At 43.3% G+C, this 23,787-nt stretch overlaps 1 protein-coding gene across 3 annotated transcripts in view; it reads right to left on the reverse strand.

Moving 5' to 3' along the window:
- Positions 1–23,787, reverse strand: part of LOC147020315 (phosphatase and actin regulator 1-like) — a 124,254-nt gene that overhangs the window by 31,474 nt on the left and 68,993 nt on the right. For 2 of the 3 annotated variants that reach the window (XM_085895610.1, XM_085895609.1), the window contains exons 5-7: positions 22,014–22,069; positions 21,756–21,817; positions 6,602–6,742 (exon numbers count right to left, since the gene is read on the reverse strand). In XM_085895610.1, the coding sequence (XP_085751736.1) occupies positions 6,602–6,742; positions 21,756–21,817; positions 22,014–22,069 (259 nt within the window). The remainder of the gene's footprint in view (positions 1–6,601; positions 6,743–21,755; positions 21,818–22,013; positions 22,070–23,787) is intronic. The other variant, XM_085895611.1, reaches the window with a different exon arrangement.

The raw sequence follows: 23,787 nt of genomic DNA on the forward strand, positions 1-23,787 counted from the left end.
CCCTTCCACATAAGATGGTAGCTCCAGCTCGCCGTTGCTTCCTTCCCGGTTCAACAGCTCTTTGAAATACCCTTCCCACACCCTCAATACTTCCGGTCTTTTTTTTTTTTTTTTTTTTTTTTTTTTTTTTTTTTTTGTATACCTTGGTCGAGGCTCGTATGAGAGCTAACACACAACTCACAGCAAGGAGGCATGAGACAAGAGGGGTGGGAGTGGAAGGGACAAAACATTGGGGAACAGACACAGGTGAACTGTGGAAGGGAGAGGGATGGGGATGGGACGGGGAACATGGCGAGGAGAAGATGGACATTACAGGGACTTTCAGGAAGGAAAGCAGGAGAATTGAAGGAAGTGGGCTTGGGTGGATTATCGGGGGTAGAAAAGATCGAGGATTTGGATGGGGGAAGATAAGAGGTGGTGGTGAACAGCTGTTTTGAAAGCCTGGAGGGAAGAATGGGAAAGAATAGAGTGAGGAAGTTTATTCCAAAGGCGGGAAAAAGAGGAATGAAAGAGTGAAGATGAGCAGTGATTCGTGATTTTGGTAGTTTTACCAGAAGGGGGTTGTTGGCGGACCTTGAGCGCCCTGTGGAAATGTGGTTGGGACAAATCGCAGAGAGAGCAGGGGGGGCAAGGCTGGAGAGGAGTCGGTAGAAGACAGAAAGACCACCGACCAACCTGCGGTGATTGAGTGAGAGGCCCAAAGACTCAGCTTCATTGCGGGAGATGCCAATGATCTTAAAAGCCCTGGTTTCGACAGCGTGAAGTCGAGAAAAGTGGGAGGCAGGAGCACCAGCCCAGAGGGGAGAGCAGTACTCCATCAGGCTACGGGCAAAAGCTTTGTAAGTAGTCAGGAGCTCAAGAGGGCCGAGGAAGGACTTTGCACGACGGAGGATTCCCAGTCGGCGACTGGCTTTTGAGGCAAGGTTGGAAATGTGACTTTCCCAGGAAAGGTCATGGCAGATAGTGAGACCCAGAAGCTTGAAAGAAAAGACTTCTTCCAGAGGATTGTTGAGAAAGTGGATGGGGGGTTTTGTAAACGGTCCTTTCGAAGAGACATAGTGAGAGTGTGAGATTTGTGTGGATTGAAAGACATGTTCCACGTGTTGGACCAGTTTGTGATTTTATCCAGATCTGCAGTGAGCGAAGAAGCTGCTGCTTGCCGGTCTGAGGGATGACAGATGGTACGGCAGAGGGTGGAGTCATCGGCAAAGAGAAATAGAGGATTTTCCAGAGAGTCCGAGAGATCATTGATGAAAACCAGAAAAAGAACAGGGCCCAGAACGCTACCTTGAGGAACTCCAGCCTGCACAGGAAGAGGGGATGAAAGAACTCCATTTAGGGCCACACGTTGACTGCGACAGGAGAGGAAGTCTGCGAGCCATGAGTGGAGATGGCCTTGAATACCATGGGAAGAGAGTTTGGTGAGTAGGGCAGGGTGCCAGACTGTGTCAAAAGCACGTGATATGTCCAGGGATACGGCTCGGATTTCCTGTCTGGCATTGAGGACCTCCATCCATTGATGGGAGAGCAGAAGCAGCATATCCAGGGTAGAGTGACCTGGTCTGAAACCAAATTGATGATTGGAAATCAAGCCATTGGAGAAGAGGAAGGATTTCATGTCTGAAGCAATGATGGATTCCATAACCTTGCTGATGATTGGGAGAAGGCTGATTGGTCTGTAGTTACAGGGATCTGTTTTTGCACCTTTTTTATGCAGGGCAGTGATGTTAGCAGATTTCCAAGCAGATGGCAGATGACCTTGGGAAAATGAGAGGGTGAATAGAACAGAGAGAGGGTGAGCAAGAGCAGAAGAGCAGGCTTTGAGGACACGTGGGCTGATGCCGTCTGGACCGGTTGCAGAATCTGACTCGAGGTTTGAAAGCAAGCTCTCCACCTTGTCAGGAGAAAAGGATACAGAGTCCAGGGACAGTTGGGTGCGACTGGGTAAAGTGGGTAGAGATAGTGATGGGTTTGGGACACAAGATTTAGCTGCAAACACCGAGTTTAGCCCTCTCTTGAACTTGCCTCCCACCACCATCCTTAATCACCCCCCCCCCCAGTGTGACCACTCCTCATTTTCATAAATGCCAAGGTGAGCCAATGAGAAAAGCCAAGAATTCACAAGGTTTCGGAAAAGCGATGAAAATACAAAACCTACACACCAAGAAAACCTACAGAAAACCAAGACGCCAAGGTGAACAACGAATAGCCAAGATCTTGTGGAAAAAGCCAAGGAGTGGTCACACTGCCCCCCCCCCCCTTTATGTCCTCACCACCTTCATCCCTGTCACACGCTAATTTATTTATAATCTTTCTCCTGCCATCCTCTTCCAACTTGTTGTACACCTCCTCTTCCATATCATTCTCCGCCTTATCCACAGCTCTCCTTGCTGCTTTCTTCTTCTGCCCATACAGGTGCAGCAACTCCACATCCGGCGGAGTTCCTTACCAGCACCAAATATAAACCTGTTCGATGCTGTTCAATCCTGTAGATAATATTGTTACGGCCATGAGAACCGAGTGTATTATGAGGGGGTTAATCCTCATTTCTCCTCGGAAGAACCGGACCTGGGGCCACCACTCACAATTATCCTTGTGGTGTGTTGGGTTGCTTAACAACCACAAACACCAATCAATTAACCAAGAGTTCCAGTCAGTGTCCACCATCTAACTCGAGGTCACGTGACCTCCTAAATGGGGAACGTGCCTTCAGTGATGCACCAATCTTATCTTGATTAGATTTTAAGGAATGCAGTGGAGTGTTTACCACTGATGCACGCAAACTCTTCTTCTTCTTTCGGCTGCTCCCGTTCGGGGTCGCCACAGCGGATCATCTGTATGATCCGCATAGTGATTTGGCACGTTTTATGTTGGATGCCCTTCCTGAAGCAACCCTGGTCGCCTCTTACGACACAGGGATATGGTACCCCTATTTTAACCGGGGTATACACTGGCCCAGTGCACTGGTACTCATTTCGCCGACCTCGGAAGGATGACAGGCTGAGTCAACCCCCTGGTGTATTAATTCAGTGGCCCAACGGGGCTTGAACTCAGGACCTTTTGGATCCCAAGCCGCTTCCCTAACCACTGCGCCAACACCAGGCTCTCACTGATGCACGCAAACTACGACAGGTTAATTAGTTTGGGAATTATCACCCAGCCCGTCTAAGTTCGGACAATGCTTGATCAACGGAAGGAAATGACAATCACGGTCAGGTTGAAACATCAACAAGGAATTTATTATGAAGAAAAATAAATAAACTGAAGGACATATTATTTCCTTGTCGATTAAATGGATGAATTCAAATCAAATATTCAATCAAGAAAATAATCTCAAACAATGAAAGAATTCAATCAGCATATATAGAAAAATGGACAAAGAGCAGATGTTTAGCACTACGCCTTACTCAACAATTAAACACAAGACACAAGTACCCATCAGACTATTCAGAGAGAAAAGAAATCCGGTTTCGACTTCCCAAGGCAGAAGTCGTCGTGTGTCTTCTAAAATAAACCAAAATGTGTGAGCATGTCTTGGTCTCCCTCTCCAAATGAGCTCTCCACAGACTGGCTCGTTTCCACTGTCAGCGCCCCACCTCACCATGCACCCCACCCACAAACAGGCTCGAACACCTATCGATGTCACGTCATCACCCCCAGGAACCAGGAATGCAAAGAACCATGCCAAGAGCCAGGTATCGAGCAGAACCAGCAGGAACAGTCCAACTGTCATCAACTGCTGTTGCTGCTGTCCCCACCCATCAGGAGCTGTCACCAACCATCAGCAGGATCTCTCACCAACTGTGATCAGTTTTTCTCACCAACTCCAATCAGGATCTCTGACCAACTGCCAGCAGGATTTCCCACCAACTGCTCACAAGGCAGTCCTGCTCTCCTTTTTATAGGCGACCAATGTGGGCGGAGCCCGAAGCACGACTTCGGCCAAATCCAGCTTGCCTATTGGCGCATCGCTGCACACGACCTCCAACCCTCAATTGTCATGGTCATTCTCTCCTGACCATCGAACGAGATGCAATTCCCAATTAACACAGGCCTGGCTTATGATGCCACGTTTAGGGTGCTCGACAAATGCCAGAGAGAAAGCAGCCATTTGCCGGAACAACCGAGCAAAAACATGAAGCGCTCACAAAACGTCAACGGGCAATCACCACTTCTTTGTTCAGCCCGATACAAGGAAGAGCCAGCCAGCATCCATAGAGCTGCCGAACGGGTTGTTGAACATCAATGGTAAAAGGTGGGTCCTGAGGTAAATGATCTGAGACCACAGCCATGTTTGGCTGTCAGAATGAACTGTTCAGGCAAAGCTTTGCGGTGTGTTTAATGACTCAAATGTCGTGTAAGTCCAATGTGAAAATGACAATCAAAATATAATGTGTAAATAAATCGTGTATTTCCACGCCAATGTGTCTTGATGGAAAGGGAATAGACGATAATCCGTTGGGCTAACGGATATATTATCGCGTGCACGAACGGTGAATATCGCTCATGCAGAAATGAAAACTGACGTAAAATCATACGTCATGAACGTGTCGGAAAGAGGAAAAGGTTATCCCATAAGAAAGAAAGGGGACCTGTTCTCTATCCTTCTCCAATGCATCAAAGAGTTAGAATCCCACCAGACAAGGGGATGGGTGTATTCTGAACATGCATTCATGGAAATAACTGTCTGAGGACCAGGATGTTGTGTGCATTACTCGAATCCGATTCTGAAACCCACAACAATATTGTGGCTTTTCTCCTTTTGAAAGAAAGTACGAGTTATTGCCATCCCATTCCTCACCACCAGTGACACCAGCTCTCGACACTGTTTATTCCTCGTTCCCCCAAAAATTTTATCAACACATTCCTCTTCACCCAGCTGTGCTATTCCCACACGTGCATTAAAGTCACCCACAATGCACAGCATGACATCCAGCTCAACCATTCCCATCATCCTCTCCAGTGCATCCCTGAATTCCTACTTCTCCACCGCATTCCTTCCCGTTTGTGGCCAATATACTCACATAACACAAACCATTTGCATCTGTATCACCAACTATACGACCGCACAACACTAACTGTTGATTTACTCCACCACACCACTGGTTGAAGCCGGTTCACAAGCACAAATAGCAACCGCATCACAAACTGTTGATTTAATCCACCGCACCACTGTCTGATGCTAGTCCACAAGCACAAATAGCACCGGCAGCTGTAAAGGTGGTAAAACCCCAGATAAAAAAAGATTTAAAGGGGGTTTTGCCCAAATTATTGATATTTATTCAAAGATCTTCTCAGAAACCCACAACCGGAACCAGACCAAAACGGCCATACGGCATCAGGACCATGCCCTAATCTTAGGTTGTGCTTCCCATGGCCATATATCCCCTGGAATGGGGGCCACAGCCTCCCTCCTCTAATCCCTCATATTCACCAACACATATTCTCCTCACAAACTACATGACCGATATGGACCAAATTTGGTACGATACATCAGAACAGTAAGGTCTCATGGGGTTGTGCTCCCATTCCGGATCCGCTCCCCATAAGAGGCTGAAAAGGGGGGTTTCACCTCAAATTCAGGTAATATATTTTAAAATCTTCTCAGAAACTGACGGACAAAAGCAGAGCAAAGTCTTCATGAAACATATGGACAATGCCGTTAAATTAAGTTGTGATCACCATTTTTGTACTGCTTCAGGAAGGGGGCCACGGACCTTTCCCCTAATCCTTCATTTTCACCTTGCCTGTTGGAGAAATAATCCTCAGTTCCCCATGGGGATATTTTCTCTCAATGGTGAAAAATCACGAATTTTTTTTTTGCAGTATCCAGATCCAAATCCAGATCTCCACCAATATCTAATCAATTCATCCTCGTCACACACACACACACACACACACACACACACACACACACACACACACACACACACACACACACACACACACACACACACACACACACACACACACACACACCTGTCCACCAAGTTTCATTCGAATCGATCCATAACGTTTTGAGATGTTGTGCTATGTATCGTATTTGGCCCTGTCACTCAATGGTGAAGAATCACTTAGAAAATTCTAGTATCTGGATCCATATCTGGATCTTCAACAAAATCCAATCAATCCGTCCTTGTCACACACGCAACATCTACACCAAATGTCATCCGAATCCGTCCATAACGTTTTGAGCTATCCTGCTGACAGATAGACAAACAAACAGTCAGGAATGAAAACATTATCTCCGTCCACCTTTGGTGGCGGAAGTAACAAATTAATACAAAACATAAAGAAAAAATAAAGCAACCCCCACAAATCCCTGTCCAGTCCTTTTTGTAAAGTTCTGCTGAATAATTTGGCATTCCTACTTGAGCATATTGCTCATGATGCTGGGATCCCAAATTCAAACCCAATACACTGTGGTGATGTATTTATTGTCTGTTAATGTTTGGAGATAATGTGAAAGTAGATTGCTGTCTTCACACGTCTTGTCCTATCCATGATACATTAACAAGCTCCCCTTATGCCCAATAAACTGTATACAAAAGACCAGGTACGTCTCTTCAAGAAACCCATAAAAAAAAACATGTGGGTGCACCTTGTCGGCTGATGTGAGCCGGGTCCAGGGTTTGTCAGAACGCCGGTCATAATCCTGAGCCGCCGCCACTTCTACGTAATCACTGAAGTGGAGAAGAATCTTCTTTTCACGCAGCTCTTCGACTGTGGGCCGTGTGCTGAGCTGTGAGCCAACGTTGGTTACATCGATTAACACATGTATGGGACAAAACCAAATCTTACACTTCACCACATTTTCATTGCTTCTTTCGGGGCTATGGAAGCCAGTTGCCATGCAGTGCACAAGTAACGCACTTACCTTTGAGCTGTCTCCTCTGGTTTGATTTCCAACCCAATGTGGATGTTTTCAATGAGTCAATGAGTTTAGCCATAGCCTAGCCTGCATATTCCGGTGGAAACGTACAAGTCTTAAAGCCAACCTGCGTTTTATACTGACCACATTCTGTACTAATTATATATTTATATTGGTGTCACTATAGTTTGAAGAAATCGACCAAAATGTTCATATTGTTATATTTGTGGAGAAGGGGCAATAGTTAGATTTCGGTTGTGAACACCATATATGTTTGTGTAACTTTAAAACTTCTTACCTGTATTAAGTGCATGTTTCAGGTAAGGAGTTAATGGAAAATGTTTCGCACAAAGGAGATGGGAGATTGTGTTCGCAGAGCTAACTAGCTGTAGATATCTCTTATCATGTTCTCCTCTTCAAACCAGGTGGGTTAGGGAATGATTTGGGCAACACATCATATACACCCCTCCCTCCCCCATGCCCACAATCAGAGGGAGATAACTCCTCCTCCTCAGCTGTCCATCAACACATGTGAGGTGAGGATTTTTTGATTGCTCAGGCTGGGATAGGTGAATGTCCTTGATGGCAGAAACTCAAAGAAGTCTCAGGGCAGGGGTGCCTGAGGGCCTCGAACTGGGATTGGTGGGCATAGCAGCACGGAGACACTTGAGGGTTTCGGGGCAGAGAGTCATGAGGTAGTACCCCTTGGGGTCTGTGATTGGTGGAAACTATGGAAGCAAACACCCTTTTACCTCGTGATTGGTCAGCCTCGGGAGTTGGGTATAAAATGGTGGGGCAGAGGTTGGGTATAAAACCTGTTCCTGAGAGGAAGCTCCCACTCCGGCCGTGATCGCTGGCTTTATCTCTATATATATATCTATCTATCTATCTATCTATCTATATCTCTCTCTCTCTCTCTCTCTCTCTCTCTCTCTCTCTCTCTCTCTCTCTCTCTCTCTCTCTCTCTCTCTCTCTCTCTCTCTCTCTCTCTCTCTCTCTCTCTCTCTCTCTCTCTCTCTCTCTCTCTCTCTCTCTCTCTCTCTCTCTCTCTCTCTCTCTCTCTCTCTCTCTCTCTCTCTCTCTCTCTCTCTCTCTCTCTCTCTCTCTCTCTCTCTCTCTCTCTCTCTCTCTCTCTCTCTCTCTCTCTCTCTCTCTCTCTCTCTCTCTCTCTCTCTCTCTCTCTCTCTCTCTCTCTCTCTCTCTCTCTCTCTCTCTCTCTCTCTCTCCTGCCATCTTGTGGTTTTGCTTTTCATAAATTGTGCTTATACCATGTCCTGTGCAATATATTCTTTATTTCTCTTTTAAGGAATGGCTTCATTCATATTGCTGCCATTTTTCCCCACAGATCAGTTTCATTTTGAATCCCCGAAGGATTGAATTGAACGCAAAATGATGGTTTAGCACCGGCTTGTGAGAAACAGTGATAATTCAGCCATCTTTCAGAGTTTAGAAGACTCTGAGCATGTAATGGAAACTCAAGTGTGGTTAGATCCAATCCAGAGGTTGACATCCATGTGACAATATTATACAAATCCATATTCTGTCTGTGAGTGGACGCCATCTGACATGTTATCCTCATTATAGAAATGCCCAGTATTCGTTCATGTGGCCCTGATGCACTTATAACTCTCAATTTATGTTTCTCAAATGGTGTGATGGGTTAAGGCTGTTTGACAGCTGTTCACCATCATCTCAGATCATTCCCCATCATTAAGTGTAAATCTTGAAGCTGAAAGAGGTCAGGATGGTTGAGCAGTGAGATGAGGATCGCTATAAAGGAGAATCAGAAGGCATTTATTTGGTATAAAATAACAGGACTGGAGATCGATTGAAATCACCGTTGGAGTAAACAGAGGAAAGTTAAGAAAATAACTCGGCAAGCCAAAAGAGAGGATGAGAAGGACATGGCTAAGAATATTAGACATAATAGTAAGGCTTTCTTTAAGTATATCAGGGGAAAAGAACAGGTTAGGACCAGCGTGGACCCATTGAGGAATAGCACCGGGAGAGTGGTTAGTGATGTAAGCGAGATGGCAGGCTTATTAAACAGGTATTTTTCTTCAACTTTTACACAGGAACAGTCAGGAGAATTTCCAACAGCTGAGAGTATCTCTCGAGGAGGTGAGGAAGTAGTCTGGGAGCCAACCCCCAAATTTTAGTGAACCTGGTTTTGTCAGATAAAGTTTTTTTCTCTCTTGTTTCTGGTAGTCTAGGGCTTGCTTATCATGAATCATGAATCAGCTTATTATCTTGCCAGATGATATCCCTTGGGGAACTCTTGACATTAACCCTTTTCTATCCAATACAGCCAATTTCTCAAAGACTCAAGTTTCCACTGTTTCTCAAGAAAGTTTGCTGAACAAAAGCTCAAATATACTTACATCTGCAATAATTCATGTTGTAGAGAATGTTAAAATCATTTTAGGGGCACAATTTGGGAGATTAACCCTATTTCGCTCAATTTTGTAGCATGTGGGATGGGTGTTGGCCATAAAAGAATGATGGCTTTCCACTTTCTTTTGCCACTCATGTCTTAGAAATTAGTCTAGTTACTGAAAAGTACATCAGATGGCATTGCAGAATTGTTTTACTTCCTGTTTTAATCCATGTGTTTACCATGCATTTGTTTTAAGTCTTGTTGCTCAGCCAAGACATCAGACCACGAATTTAAACTGTTTTGAAGGCACCTAATGTAAGTAAAAATACTAAAGCATCACTCGAATGATGTATGTTAAAACATCGATACAGTTTAAGGCCAGTTTTAATGGTTTTAATTAGATTAGGCAAGCACTCCATTTCTAAATTCAATGTTAGTACTGATGCAATAAGTTAGAAAAATGCCGTAGATGAGAGCTTGACAGTCTTGCATTTCGTTTTCAGCCTTGGCAGTCATGGAATCCGATACTGATGAATGCTACTTAAAATGGAAGTTCAACTGTCAAGACAAGAAAGAGAAGCTTACATGTGCTATGGCCATCCGAATAGCCAACATCATCCAATGTAGCAAGATATATGGGGATGAAAAGCACTTTGAGCTCGAAGATGCGTTGGAGAAAAAGAAGGAATTCACCATGAAATGCCACAAAAGTTGTGTCTCCTCCTACACGTCTAAAAGTCAAACCCAGCGTCACAAATGTCAATGTGATGAAGAGATTGATCCTATCTCCCAGAAAGTCATGAGGAATTCGTTATCAGGATACTCTGATGAAACCTTCAGCTTTAAGAAACACTGTCTTTTCTGTGGGGAAGCTTGTATTATTGAGAAAGACAAGAAACACCCTTCGAGATGGAGGGAATCATACCTCTTTCGTGAGATAGACAAGAAGCAGTCCCTCATAGAAACTTGTATCAAGCGAAATGATGATGTAGTGAAAATTGTCCAGCAGCGTGTTGAGGGGGCACTGAGTGATCTCCATGCAGCAGATGCTAGATACCATCTGGACTGTCGGCAAAGATTTGTGTCATTTAGGTCACTTCCTGGGGAAGGTGCTGCCAGTAGCCAGGAGTCAAAAGGTAGTGATGAAGATTGTCATTTTCTGTCAGTTGTTGAAATTCTAAAAAGTGACAGATCACAAATGTGGAATTCGGTAGAACTGTTTGACTCTTATTCCCAGTTCAGTGGAGTCCAACTGTGTCGTCAGACACTGGTGTCTAAACTTTAAGAGTTATTTGGCAATCATCTCATGGTTCTTTCTTCGCCAGGCATTGCGAATATTATTGCATTTCGTAGCTGTGCCTCACAGGTTCTTAGACTTGTGAACACTGAAGAAGACGACACGGAAACTTTGATTGGAAAAGCCAGTAAGAGCATCCTTCAAGAGATAAAAAAAAACATTGACATTGACAAAGACAACTACAGCATTGACATTGATAAGGACCTTATCAAAGAGACAGTTAGTGATTTTCTCCTCAAATTATTAGGAAAGGTTTCTCCAAAACTTGATTGTACACTTCCAGCGTTGCTCATTGGTTCAATTGTAACAAGTGTTGTTAAATCCCAAGCGACCAGTCGGCCGAGTTGGAAAGATGTTGGAGTCAAACAAGCTTATCAATAATTTCTATTCATATGGGGTCTGTTGCTCATATACTGAGTACAGACGTTTCAAAAAATCAGCTGCTGAAGCAGCGGTGGCAGCTATGCAGATGGCTGGAATATCAAATGCTGTGGATGGCCTAGTTCAGGGTACTGCGACAACTTCGACGCCAACATATCCTCTCAAAACGGTAGGCAGTCCACCCACTCACTTGCAGTCCTCCTAGCGCAGTACTCAAACACACCACCAGAGGGAAAGGCCACTCAAACAATCAAAAGGATCCCCAAAGATTCCAAGGAGGTTCCATATGACGTCGACATCCACCGGTACCGAGGACCAAAACAGCCACCCATGCCAAAACATGATGCTATCAAGGCCATCCCAACCCTGAAGTCACTTGCACAACAAGTGATTGCAGTTAGGAGAGCTTCAGAGATTGATCATAGCTTCCTACAAGATATCCTTACACAGGACAGCTGCCCAGAATTCCATGGGTACAACACTAAATAAAGCAGAGAACAGGGTCATCTTCCACAACCCAAGACAAAAGCCTTCTACCTACTGCTGATCGATATGAAGCCTTCTGATCCTGATACAATGTTGACAGCAATGGAAAGAGTCCAAGATCTGACATTCAAAACTGGCCAGAAGTTTAGCATCTTGACATGTGACCAACAGCTCTATCGAGTCACTGTCCAGGTGTCCTGGAATCAACCAGAAAGATTCAAGCATATGTTCTTGCGTCTAGGAGGCATGCATGCGTTGATGAGTTTTGTTGGGGCTATTGGCTCCCTAATGGCCAATAGTGGGCTGTCAGATGTCCTTTCAGAAGTATTTGGCGGGGTTCCAAAGATGCTTAGTGCCAAAAAGTTCCCACAGAATGTACGTGCCCTGCGGATGCTGTCCAAGGAGGTGCTCCACAGCTTGTTCGCAGATCATCAATTTGAGAAAGTGGATGACCTGATGAAGGTCTTTGATCAGACTGCAAGAGAGAGCAGGACGGTAAAACTGTGGGTAGAGGTACTGGTGAAGCCTGTTTTGTTGATGATGTCCTATATTAGGGCTGAACGAGAGGGTGACTGGTTACTTCACTTGGCAACATTTAGAAAAATGTTGCCCTATTACTTTGCGGCTAGGCACGTGAACTATGCCAGATATGGTTTGTACTATCTGAGGTCAATGGAGAAGCTGCCTGACCAAGTCCAAAGTCTATTCCTCAAGGGACAGCATGTGACGAGACATATTCGTGGGATATGGAATTCGTGGGATATGGAATGGCATCTGGAGCGACCAGTTTATCGAGTCCATGTTCATGAGATACGGTCATAGTGCTGGTGGAATCATTGGGATAACCCTGAAGTCGAATGCTCTGAAAGTGTGGGCACTGAGCTGCCATATCTGCTGCAAGATTGAGTCGGACATGATGGAATTAGAAGAAGAGGAAACTGATGCTACCAGACTGCAACGGCATCACAAGGAGGAGTCTAAGGCTAGAATACTGGCTGATGCCACGGACAGGGCTGGTCTCCGCCAGAAACTTGAGACTTGCACTGATCCTATGGATCCAAAGGAACATCCTGAAGGGAGTCTTGTCAACATCGTCAGTGGAAAGCTAGCACCAGCATCTGTAAATGTTGAAAATGCCGTCATGATTGGAGAGGCAATGTTAAAAGACTTTGAGAACACATGGCCTGAGGGATTTTACAGTACCATCTCTAAGACGGTAGAAACGATGTCAGTAGCCAGCAAATCTGTGAACATTGGTGACACCAAGGTTTATGACCTGAATGCCATCTACTCAAGGGTCATTGCATTATTAGCCAGTGACAGAGATGTTGATGTGAAGGAGGTGTTTGCCTATGAACTTGCACCTGTACCAACTGCCATGTTCACGAAGGATGGGATGCGGATTGCTAAAGCCAAGTCCAAACTGAAGAAGTTGCTGCAAGTTGAAGTTTCTCGGAGGAATACTGGTGATGCAGATGTCACTATCATAGATGGTTCAGCCCTTTTATGGACCATACATTGGACAGCAGATGGTACAGTAGCTGATTTCATTGTAAATGTTGAGTCGTTTAACTTCCTACCTGACCAACAGTGATGTCTACCTCATCTTTGATAGGTACCATGAATACAGTATTAAGTCTACCACGTGAGATGGCAGGGAGACAGGGGTCAGTAGAAAACATCAACTCCATCGGACTACAAAACTGCCAGCTCAAAAGGTCATCTTGTCTTCTGTTGAAAACAAGAAACAACTCATCCAGCTCATATGTGACGAACTTATCCAAGACAGGCTTTTCCATCAGGAGAGTACACAAAGGCACAAGTTGGTTGTGACAGGAGAGGGCCCTTGCCCTAGTGAAGTCAGCATGGAAGAAAAGAGGAGCCGGTTTGATCTGGAGACCCATCATGAAGAGGGCGATATCATAATTATTCAACAAGTCCTGCATTGTGTCGGACTGGCCTGCCAGATCTCTGTGATTTCGGATGATACAGACATCTTTGTATTGCTACTACATCACCACCAAATGGCGGGGATGCAAGTGCCAATGACTATGGAATCTCCAAGGAAGAAAAGGGCAATTGTTGACATCAAATCTACATTGGCAAGGCACCAGAAAGTTGTGAAGAACCTGTTAGTTGCCCATGCTATATCAGGATGTGGCACAGTGGCGTGTTACCGAGGTATTGGAAAGGGCAAAGTAGTCAAGATCCTGAAAGGTGATAGACATGACTTATCAGCCATAGGAAATGTTTATGCTCCAATTCAACAAGTCATTGATCAAGCCACTCGCTTCGTTTCAGCTTGCTATGGCATGATGGACAGCACAGACATGTCCAACACAAGGCTGCTTGTATGGGGTAAAAAGAATGGGAAGGGTCATTCGTCTTCCCCTAACTTGGCTGCTCTTCCACCAACAAGAGAAGCATTCATTGAAAATGTGAAGAGGGCCCATTTGCAGACAATTCTATGGCGAAATCCTAGTTCTAACTCTCCACCACTGAACCCAGAAGACTTTGGATGGAAGAGGGACATAACTAACAAATCACTTTGCCCAACTGCTCTACCGGACACCACTAAACCTACCCCTGATTTCATATTGGAAATGATCAGATGCGGCTGTAAAAGCGAACCCCCTTGTAGCTCCAAGCGACGCAGTTGTCGGGATAAAGGCTTACCTTGCACCATGTTTTGTGCATGTTTCAGAGTAGGATGCTCGAGGACCACAGTAACCTGAACTAGCCACTGAGGTGTCATTAAACTTGGAAAGTCAGTTCTCTACATGCCAGCAATCTGCCAGTAAGTGTTTGTAACCATGTTTTGGTCATGTGCTCACTTCTGGGGCTTTTAAAGTAAGACATTTTGAAATACACAATGCATACAGATGCTAGATTTCTGGGCCTTGACAAAAGTAGGTTGAAACTTCATCTTATTGTCTTTCTTAGTTATTTTACATTATTTTTTCCTCTTTACTTCAGGTCTTCGAAGTTATGCTAATATAATTGTGAAAAATTGCTTCGTATCAATGACCAGGAAAGGGTTAATTTATTTTCTATTGTGATCCATATATCATCCAGCATTAAGCATTGTGTGAATAAATATCAGATTTGACAAATTTGCTGCATTATATGTGAATTAATACCATGGAACGATAGGAAATTTCCAAGTTTCCACGGTTTGGGCGTGTCGGACATGAAGGGGTTAATATCAAAATTTGCCCAAAGGATATCAACTGGCACCCTCCTGATTCTTGATAAGCAACCCCCAGGCTACCAGAAACAAGAGAGAAAAAAACTTTATCCGACAAACCCAGGTTCACCCTTGCCGCTCCTGGACTAAAGGGCTTTTACAGAAGATCCAAGTTGGAGTGGAGGAAATAAAGGAACAACGAGGTAATCGAAGAGTAGATAAGGCTCCAGGTCCAGATAATATTCACCCGAGAGTGTTGATGGAGGTGGCTGAGCAGGTAAGCGAGATGTGAACGGATATTTTCAATAGTTCCCTGGAGTCAGGACAGGTATTGGAGGATTGGAAAGTAGCAAATGTAACAACATTATTTAATAAAGGATCCAGAGAAGAACTGTGAAACTATAGACCTGTTAGTTTGACTTCAGTTGTGGGGAAGGTGTTGGAAACATTAATTAAGGACCAGATGAGGAACAATTTAAATAAATACAAACTAATTAAAGGTAGTCAGTATGGATTTACCAAAGGTAGTTCCTGTTTAACAAATCTTTTCGAGTTCTATGAAGCAGTGTCTGATTTGGGTGGATGAGGGAAAGGCAATGGACAAAGTATATCTTGACTTTAAGAAGGCATTCGATGAGGTACCACATCGGAGGTTGTTAGTCAAAGGTGAGGGCTTGGGGAGTGGCTGGTCAGGTCGTTAATTGGATTGCAAACTGGCTTAGTGATATAAAGCAAAGAGTGGCTGTGAGTGGGAGGATGTCTTGCTGGGAGGATGCAAGTAGGGATCAGTACCTCAGGGATCAGTACTCGGATCATTACTATTCATTATTTACATCAACGATTTGGATAATGAGGTAAAGAGTAAGCTTTCTAAATTTGCAGATGACACAAAGCTTGGATGTAAGGTGGATAGCAGAGGGGGTGGTGATCAGATTCAGGAAAGTATTGATACTTGTATAGATTGGGCAAAAGATTGGCAGATGGAGTTTAACCTGAGTAAGTGTAAGGTGTTGGGTATGGGAAAGAACAATGAAAATAGAGATTACAGGATGCAAGGGGTAATTTTCGAGCGTGTCACACAGGAGAAGGATCTGGGAGTGGTAATAGATACGGGAGGTAAGCAGGCAGCACAATGCCAAGCAGCTATGGGTAAAGCAAATCGGGTTTTAGGCTGTATTCGGAGGGGGATCATTTATAAATCAAAAGAGGTGGTGTTAACATTGTACAGGAATTTAGTGAGGGCCACATCGAGAATATTGTGTGCAGTTCTGGTCACCACAGTTCAGGAAGGACATAGATGCCACAGAGAGGGCTCAGCGCAGGGATACTAGATTGATTCCAGGCCTAGCCAGACTCAGCTATGAGGAGCGGCTGAAAGACAGGGTTATATTCACTAGAAAGGAGGTGATTACGAGGAGATATGATGGAGATGTTTAAGATAATGAAAGGTACAGATAAAATAAGTGAAGATGAATTATTCAACAGAGTAGACAGTGAAAGGACCAGGGACCACAGCCTGAGAGTGAAGAAGAGGAGAGTTAAGACGGTAGTTAAGGCAGGGGACGTTCACTCAGAGTAGTTAATGCATGGAATGGTCTCCCTGGAAATGTAGTGGCAGCAGAAAAAGTCGATAAGTTTAAATTAGAATTAGATAGGTACCACAAAGTTATGGAGATAGAGGGGTATGGGGATGTTGACAGGACTTTTTGGTAGTTTGAGCATTGATGGGTGATTGTGTACATGTGTTCGGAGTGCTGTTGGTGAGGGTCTTGTTAAGGGGTGTTGTGTGGTTGATGTGTTTTTAACCAAGCCCATGCCCCCTCCCCTGAGGGGAAGATGAAAGAGAAGAAAAAAATGAAGCTACAAAAACTTTTTTTAAAATAATGAACGAATGATTTTTTTTTTAATTATGCATTTTCTTCCTTGAATCTTTTGTAGATAAATTAGGATGGTGTTCGTGCAGGCATGATGGTCTGAATGGCCTTCACCTGTGTTCGATTTCCTTGTATTTCCTTGTCTCCAAAACCATGATCTTTTCTGAAACCATTAAATCCTCCCCTCCCTCCCCTCCCCCCAAGCCCATCTCTCTTTCCAAATTTCCAGTTTTTCCTTTTGTATCCATCTTGTCCACCCCGTGCATCTTCCCCGAACCCTCAACCTGTCACTCAGCATTTAAAAAGGAGAGAGCAAGGACGAACAACCATAGGTTGGCAATAATAGCACAGGTTTTGATGGGCCCAATGGGCTCCTCCTGCATTGAAATTCCTTGTGAAGAAACTTGTATTTAAGTGTTGTTCTAATTTTTATTTGTGTTGTTCTGACATTGCCTTTGCACATCAGATCAGGTGATGGGTCACTAGATGCTTGTTTGGATTCCAGGAAGAAGCAATAGGATGTTTGCCATGATTTAACGAACAATGGTAGTTTTGCTCTGCTATCCATTGCAATAATATATTAAATGTTCTCATTGAGATATAGCGAGTTGAACAAACTTACAAGAACATACAAGGAAACTTAAGACACAGAAGGAGGACATTTTGGCCCGTCATTTCAACTTGCTCTCTCAAATTTTCAATGTTTTTCATGTGAGATCTTGGTTGGAAAACACATGCAGGACAAGGACATCAGGCAACATTAGTGTATTTTTTAACGCGATTTACAAGACAAACAGTGGACAAACCAACACCATATAAGGAATTGTGATGCAGCATCTTAGCACCATGAGGCCTTTGCTAAGATGAGAACATGAAAACAAGAAAACAAAAAATGTTGTACAGCAACATCCATTCCTTGACGGAAGCACACATGTTACAAAATGTAGATGGCTGAGATGCGAGTTCCAAACAGACAGTTTAAGTTGGAGAGACTTTCCAATAATGTCAGCAATTCATAATGCTGGAATAAAACTCAGCTGTAATTATGTGCATCCAGGCGTTTTACACAAATTACATTGTCAATAACATCCTGTGGTCAGAAAGACCAAATATGAGGGTAGTTTACGGCTGACGTGGACTTTATATTGGAGAAATTGGTTGTGGAAATTTTCCACCAACAAGGCCTTCAACAACAGGTTGATGGAGTCCTGCTCTACCCTCTGTGCTGGCGGACTCACCTCACATCTTGCTTCGCTTAATGCCGGATAAACAAAGGCCTTCAAGATCATTGGAATCTCCGACGATGAAGCTGAGTCTATGGACCTATCACTTTGCCCTCACAGACAGTCAGTGGTGTTTTAGTCTTCTACCACCTCCTTTCTGGTCTTGTACCCTCTGCTCTTTCCATGCTTTGTCCCCCCTCCCCTCCCCCAGGATTCTACAGGACACATGTGGTCCACCAGCAACCCCCTTATGGTGATACTCCCAAAATCCAAGATCACTACTCCCCTCCATTGATTCTTTCATCTTTTTTTCTGCCTGTGGAATCAACTTCCACATTCTCTTAAATCTCATTCATCCCTCCACGTCCTCAAGACAGCATTCCCCATCCAAAACCATATTTTCTACCCCCATTTACACCCCCACCCCAACCTACAAGCCCATCTCCTTCCAAATTTCCAGTTTTTCCTTCCTGAAAGTTTGCTTCGACATCCATTTTGTCCACCCCTTGTCTCCACCCCAACCCTCATTCTTACCCGCATCCCTCATTTGTCCATCTTTATCTATTTTGTCCCTTGGGTCTGCTGTTGTGTCTTGTACTGTTGAGTCCTGATGTGTTCTGTGTTCTACCTCTTCCACTAGACTTGACTTTGTATTCAAGAAAATCCCAAAATATGACTGATGAAACGTCATCAATTTCTCAAGGTATTTCCATGATACATGAACACTCTTGGCTCAGAGATGTGCTGGTGCTGTGACATCACCAGCATTTACATCTTTAGGATGGGTACAAAACCATTTCATTACACACGCTTTGATATTAACTTGATGCCACCGAGATGTTCTTTCAGTGACAATCACAAAGTGACAAGTTTGGACTGTACAAGGGACAATGTCAGCTCAAGTAATAATGGTCCCATTTTTTGTTTGAGGGTGAGCATAAGCATGCAGTAAAGATAACACACTTGGCTGAAGTTTGCGCAGTGCTTCTCTCACTCGATTGTATCATAGGTTACTTTGGGTTTTTTTGTTTTTTTTTACAGGATCGAAGGCTCGGAGTGAAGCTGCCGAATACATGACACTCACATCTCACACACATGGACATACAGACGAATGCACGATACACAACACAGGACACTTCGATGAGACAAACAGCCACTGAGCCTCGGGGCAGTACCGTCACTTGCCAGGGCACTTTGCATACCAGCGTTGCTGCAACAATGGCACCTTCTTTCTCACCACACCCAGCGGAGCATTTTCTAAGGAGGAATTTCCTCCTCTCCATGGATACCAACCTATGGGGATTGTCCATGCTCTTATCCTTTTAAATGTTGAACGTCAAGCAAGGAAGCGGCACGTACCATTTTTTAAGACTTTGCTATGACTTAGCTGGGGTGTTAGTTTGATTTCGAATTTTTCCACATTCAAGATTTTTCATATGAATGAAACCATTAAAAATCCCAAAACACTTTTGTTATTAGCTTCCCAACTAATGGCTGAATCTTGAATGTTTTAGGTTGTGGGACCAACAATGTCTCAACTCGCTGTCAGTTCACTTTGACTCTTGACTCTCAAAATGATTGATCCAAGTCTCATCACGTGTTAAAATCTTGTTTAAGAAATCATCTCCCTCCCTCAAATCACATTTCTGGACATTTCCTCAAATGGTCACACAAATTGCCTTTTCATCAAACATGACGTGCTTTGGTCCCAACTTGCACTAATCTTCTTGAATTATTTCAAGTGATAATGAATGATTGTTTCCACATTTTCTGCAATTTAATGAATAGTACTCCAAAATGCATGGCCATTTTTGAACTCCCTGGATCATTTAAGCACACAGGTACTCCACTCCTAGGAGAGGATGTAGTGTCCCAAGGCTGCATCTTGGGCCGATAGTCTTGTTTCTAATATACATAATAAATGACCTCCTTGACACTCTGGAAACCATGTTCCATTTTGCAGAATGCTCCTTTATTGTGTCATAGAGTACCACACTGATGGACAGAGATCAGCTGCATCACTTTCTGCTGATGTGGAATTGATTAGATGCTGGTCTGACAAAAGGAACATTTCTCTCAATCCCAGGAAATCTCAGTCTCACCTTGTCACTTCAGAAAGATTGCAAATTAGGCATCATCTATTTTAATGGTCAGCCACTGGAAGAAGCTCAGTCTCTTGAACCTTGAGGCATCGCCATCAGTCATAACCTCTCGGGCTTACCACATTGTCTTTCCACTCATCTTCAAAGCTAGCTGCACACTGGGAATTCTTCATCATTCCAAGTCATTCCTTCAAAATCAGAGCTACTCACATCCTACAAGGTCATTGTTCATCGCTCAATGGAATACTGCTCTCCTCTCTGGGATGGGGCTCCCACTTCACATCTTCCTCTGTTGAATTATGAAAAGTAAAGTTCTCATTATTATTGACATCTCCTGTGTAGAGGCTGAAGCACAGGGCCTGTTGCTCTCACATTGCAAACAGGATGGTGACCTCTTTGTTCTTTGCTGCCTCTCCTCCAGTTCCACTCCTGGTTAAACTCCAAATGTCACAGCTTAATTGCACACCTCCACTCCTTTGTTCCTCTTTTCTCCTGATGGTGGAATTACCTTTCTGAGTCTCTTCAATCCCATTCTTCCTTTCAGGGCTTCAAAAGCAAGCGGTACACCACCATTTTATGCAATCCATCCTCATCCCTAACCATGATCTTTTCTACCCCCATTACTCCTCCCAAGTCCAATTCTCTCACTTGCAGATTTCTTCCCTCCTCTCCCTATTCTCCTCATCACTTTGCTTGTTGCATGCACCTGCTGCCCCACTGTCAGTGTGCTACATTTTTATCCTCTGTCTCCACGCTCTTCCTCGAACCTAGATTTTGTACACATAAAGCACATGCATAACAAAATTGTGCAGAGCATATCCTGTGAATTCCAGCTCATTGAATGTGCTGCTTCACAAGGAACATTACACCTATGTTCCGCAGCACAAGTCCTATGTTCACCGCCATGTTGGTTTTATGCAGAATACTTTTATAACCATCAATATCAATTTCTGTATGTCTTTCTCAGTGCAGACATCATGTTGCACAAAATTTCAGCATTTAACTATTGTTTTATCTGTTTTAGAATAAAATCTCCATGACAACCATTGTTCAAGGTTTTACAATAAAACTTTGAACCGTCATCATGTATGCTTCAAACCGCATGGATGAGAAATCGTTGCACTGATTGTTCATCATCCTAATTGGTAATAAATGCTAAAACTATCATATATTGCATCACATAATGATGAATCCTTTTGTTAAAACACCGAGGGTATTTCTAATCGACTTTCCATCGTCCTGTTGCAAATGGAACGGTTCTGGTGTCTGCTTCTTCAGCTCGTCACAATGCAGAATTGTCATCTTTCATTTTATCCTTTTTTGTGGTCGATTTCATCTGCTCACATAATTTTACCCAATCACTTGTTTGCAGAATTTGCAAACAATGGTTTGTACTACTCAATGCTGTGTTTTCCTCAAACCTCCAATACTGCCCATATCAATAATTCAGCAATGCATATATCAATTTCAATTTCTGACAAAGTATTACTTTCAAACAGATATGTAGGACCACAAGCTTCACAAAATGACTGCAGGACAACGAGCACCGCATGAACTGCAACAATATAGAACTCACATTTCATACATGACCTTGTGAATATAACATTAACTCAAAGCCTGCGGGGTTCACAATAATTACAGAACTTTAAATTTAACAGTGACTAAAGGGTCACTATGTTTGAAATGACTGCAGGACCACAAGAACACATTGAATGCAAGATTAAGACAGTTGCATTGACTGCAAGACAATGTTTATTACATTAGAAGATAGCAGTTCTCAACTGTAAGACTTCGACAAGAGATTGATAATGTTGGTTATGATCGGTGTTTGCTTGCAAGGCTGTGAGAAGCATTAAAGGGTCCTTGCAATGGTGTAACAGTGTAACTGGAACTCGCGGACATGCAAACTAGCCTTCAAAAAAGCAAATTTTTTCAGAACTGTCATGCAAGCGCTCACCTTTCTCGTAAGTTTTGTCTGTATCTCTCGTTTATCCTCTTTTTCCTGCACTTCGTTTTTCTCTGTGAGTGAAACAACGAAATTAACTCAAAACACAGGTATGGTGTTTGCACATGATGACCTTTTAGCATCTCACAGGCTCCAACCACATAACAAATCCATTAAAAAAAAACTACCGAAACAAAAAATATGGTACAACAAACAGTGCGGCTCAAGAGTAGCAAAAACAAAGCACCAAAACCAACAATGCAAACTCACGTTTAAGGATATTTCGCTGCTCCAATTCTTCTGCAGTTGGCCTCAAACTCAACCTCCTGCGAAGAAGGTCCAAGATAGAGTGTCGTACCATGGCTCAACCACATGGAGACTACTGTGATATCCCATAAAGCAGTACGACACAGCAAGGGCAATGCAATAAAGAAATTGAAATGGAATTCCAGAAACAAGGGGATAACAAAGTTGTGGATTCTGGGAGCAGGCACATTAAAATGGTACGTAGATAAACTCCAGGCCAAGGAAAAGACTGTGGCACTTATAAGAAGAGAAAGCAGGTGTCTGGAATCTCAGTCCACCCGCCAAAGCCACATCCGTTTCTGGCAGCACTTGTGTAGGCTCGAGGACAAAAAAAAGGAAGCAGAAGTGGCTAAGTCCACCCAACAGCTGACAGGAAAAAATGGCACAACCAATGGTTTTGCTCTGATGGAGCAAACATCCGTGCAACATTGTTAGGGAAGCATCTGCATTTTGTGATTTAACGTAATTAATCAAGTGCTTCTGGTAAAGTTGTGGAGAGAGAGAGAGAGAGAGAGAGAGAGAGAGAGAGAGAGAGAGAGAGAGAGAGAGAGAGAGAGAGAGAGAGAGAGAGAGAGAGAGAGAGAGAGAGAGAGAGAGAGAGAGACAGAGACAGAGACAGAGACAGAGACAGAGACAGAGAGAGACAGAGAGATATATGTATATATATATATAGCCAATTAATTTACTTTCATGGAGTTTCATAGTTATTATAAAAAATATATATATTACGATGCAAATGATATTACACAAGATAAGGAAGGAAGTGATTTTAAAAGATTTTTTGAATGTGTTGCAATGTGATCATTGTATAAGTTTGATAAGTTACACTTTGCAATTTCATAGATGGCACAAATCCAAAATTAAGTGCTAGTGCATATTGAAGACAATCACAAACCTGAAAACACAGCAGGATAATCTGGGATGACTGGTGTGGTACGTGATCTGCACTCTATGCCAAGGACTGGTCCATGATCTTTTTCACTCAAGAAGTTGTCTGTTGTCTACTTTACTCAAGAGACCAGTCATCATCAACTCTCATTTAAACACTGGAGTATTGTCTCCTTTACTCGATGATGACCGTCATCTTCTCCAGCCTCGGTATTCAATGCACACTCAATGGAATTACTTTCAAATAAAGGCCTATATTCTGTGTTGCACATTTTTGTAATGTCATCTGCTGCTGTTCTGCTCATCTTCTCTGCTCTGGAACATGGAGGCCTATGATAAGGCATTTGCTGTCAAGCAGCTTTCCCTCTCAACTTAGAAGGCAAACTTGACTAAGTGTAACACAAAGTTTCTCTGCAAGGCCCACACATATATAGTCATCCTCAGGGATGCCAGAGCACAATATCAGTTCTATCAGAAGGCTAATAGACTAGACCAGATTTCAGATTTAAAAAAATGAACTTCTGTGGGCAAATTGTGTTCAATGTGGGCATCATGTGTCACTGGTCTACTTTTGGGGTACTGAATCCCAAAAGTAGGATGCCACCCTGAAATATCAATCGATAACCCTTCAACGGTCAACTACAATATTACTTGGTATTTCATACAAAATAAACACAACAGATGTCTATTTCGATAATAACCCCAATTTATGCATATACCAAGATACATAAATAAACCCTAGTATATTATCTCCGTAATATACTGTGTAGCGAAACTGGCAAAATTAATTTGCCAGGAAGGTAAAAGCAGAATTTCGCTGGACCCTACCTAAATTAAGCATCTCAGATGG

The sequence above is a fragment of the Eptatretus burgeri genome, chromosome 9 (assembly GCF_056783735.1).
Source record: "Eptatretus burgeri isolate ZD-2024b chromosome 9, Ebu_testis_v1, whole genome shotgun sequence".
Lineage (NCBI taxonomy): Eukaryota > Metazoa > Chordata > Myxini > Myxiniformes > Myxinidae > Eptatretus > Eptatretus burgeri.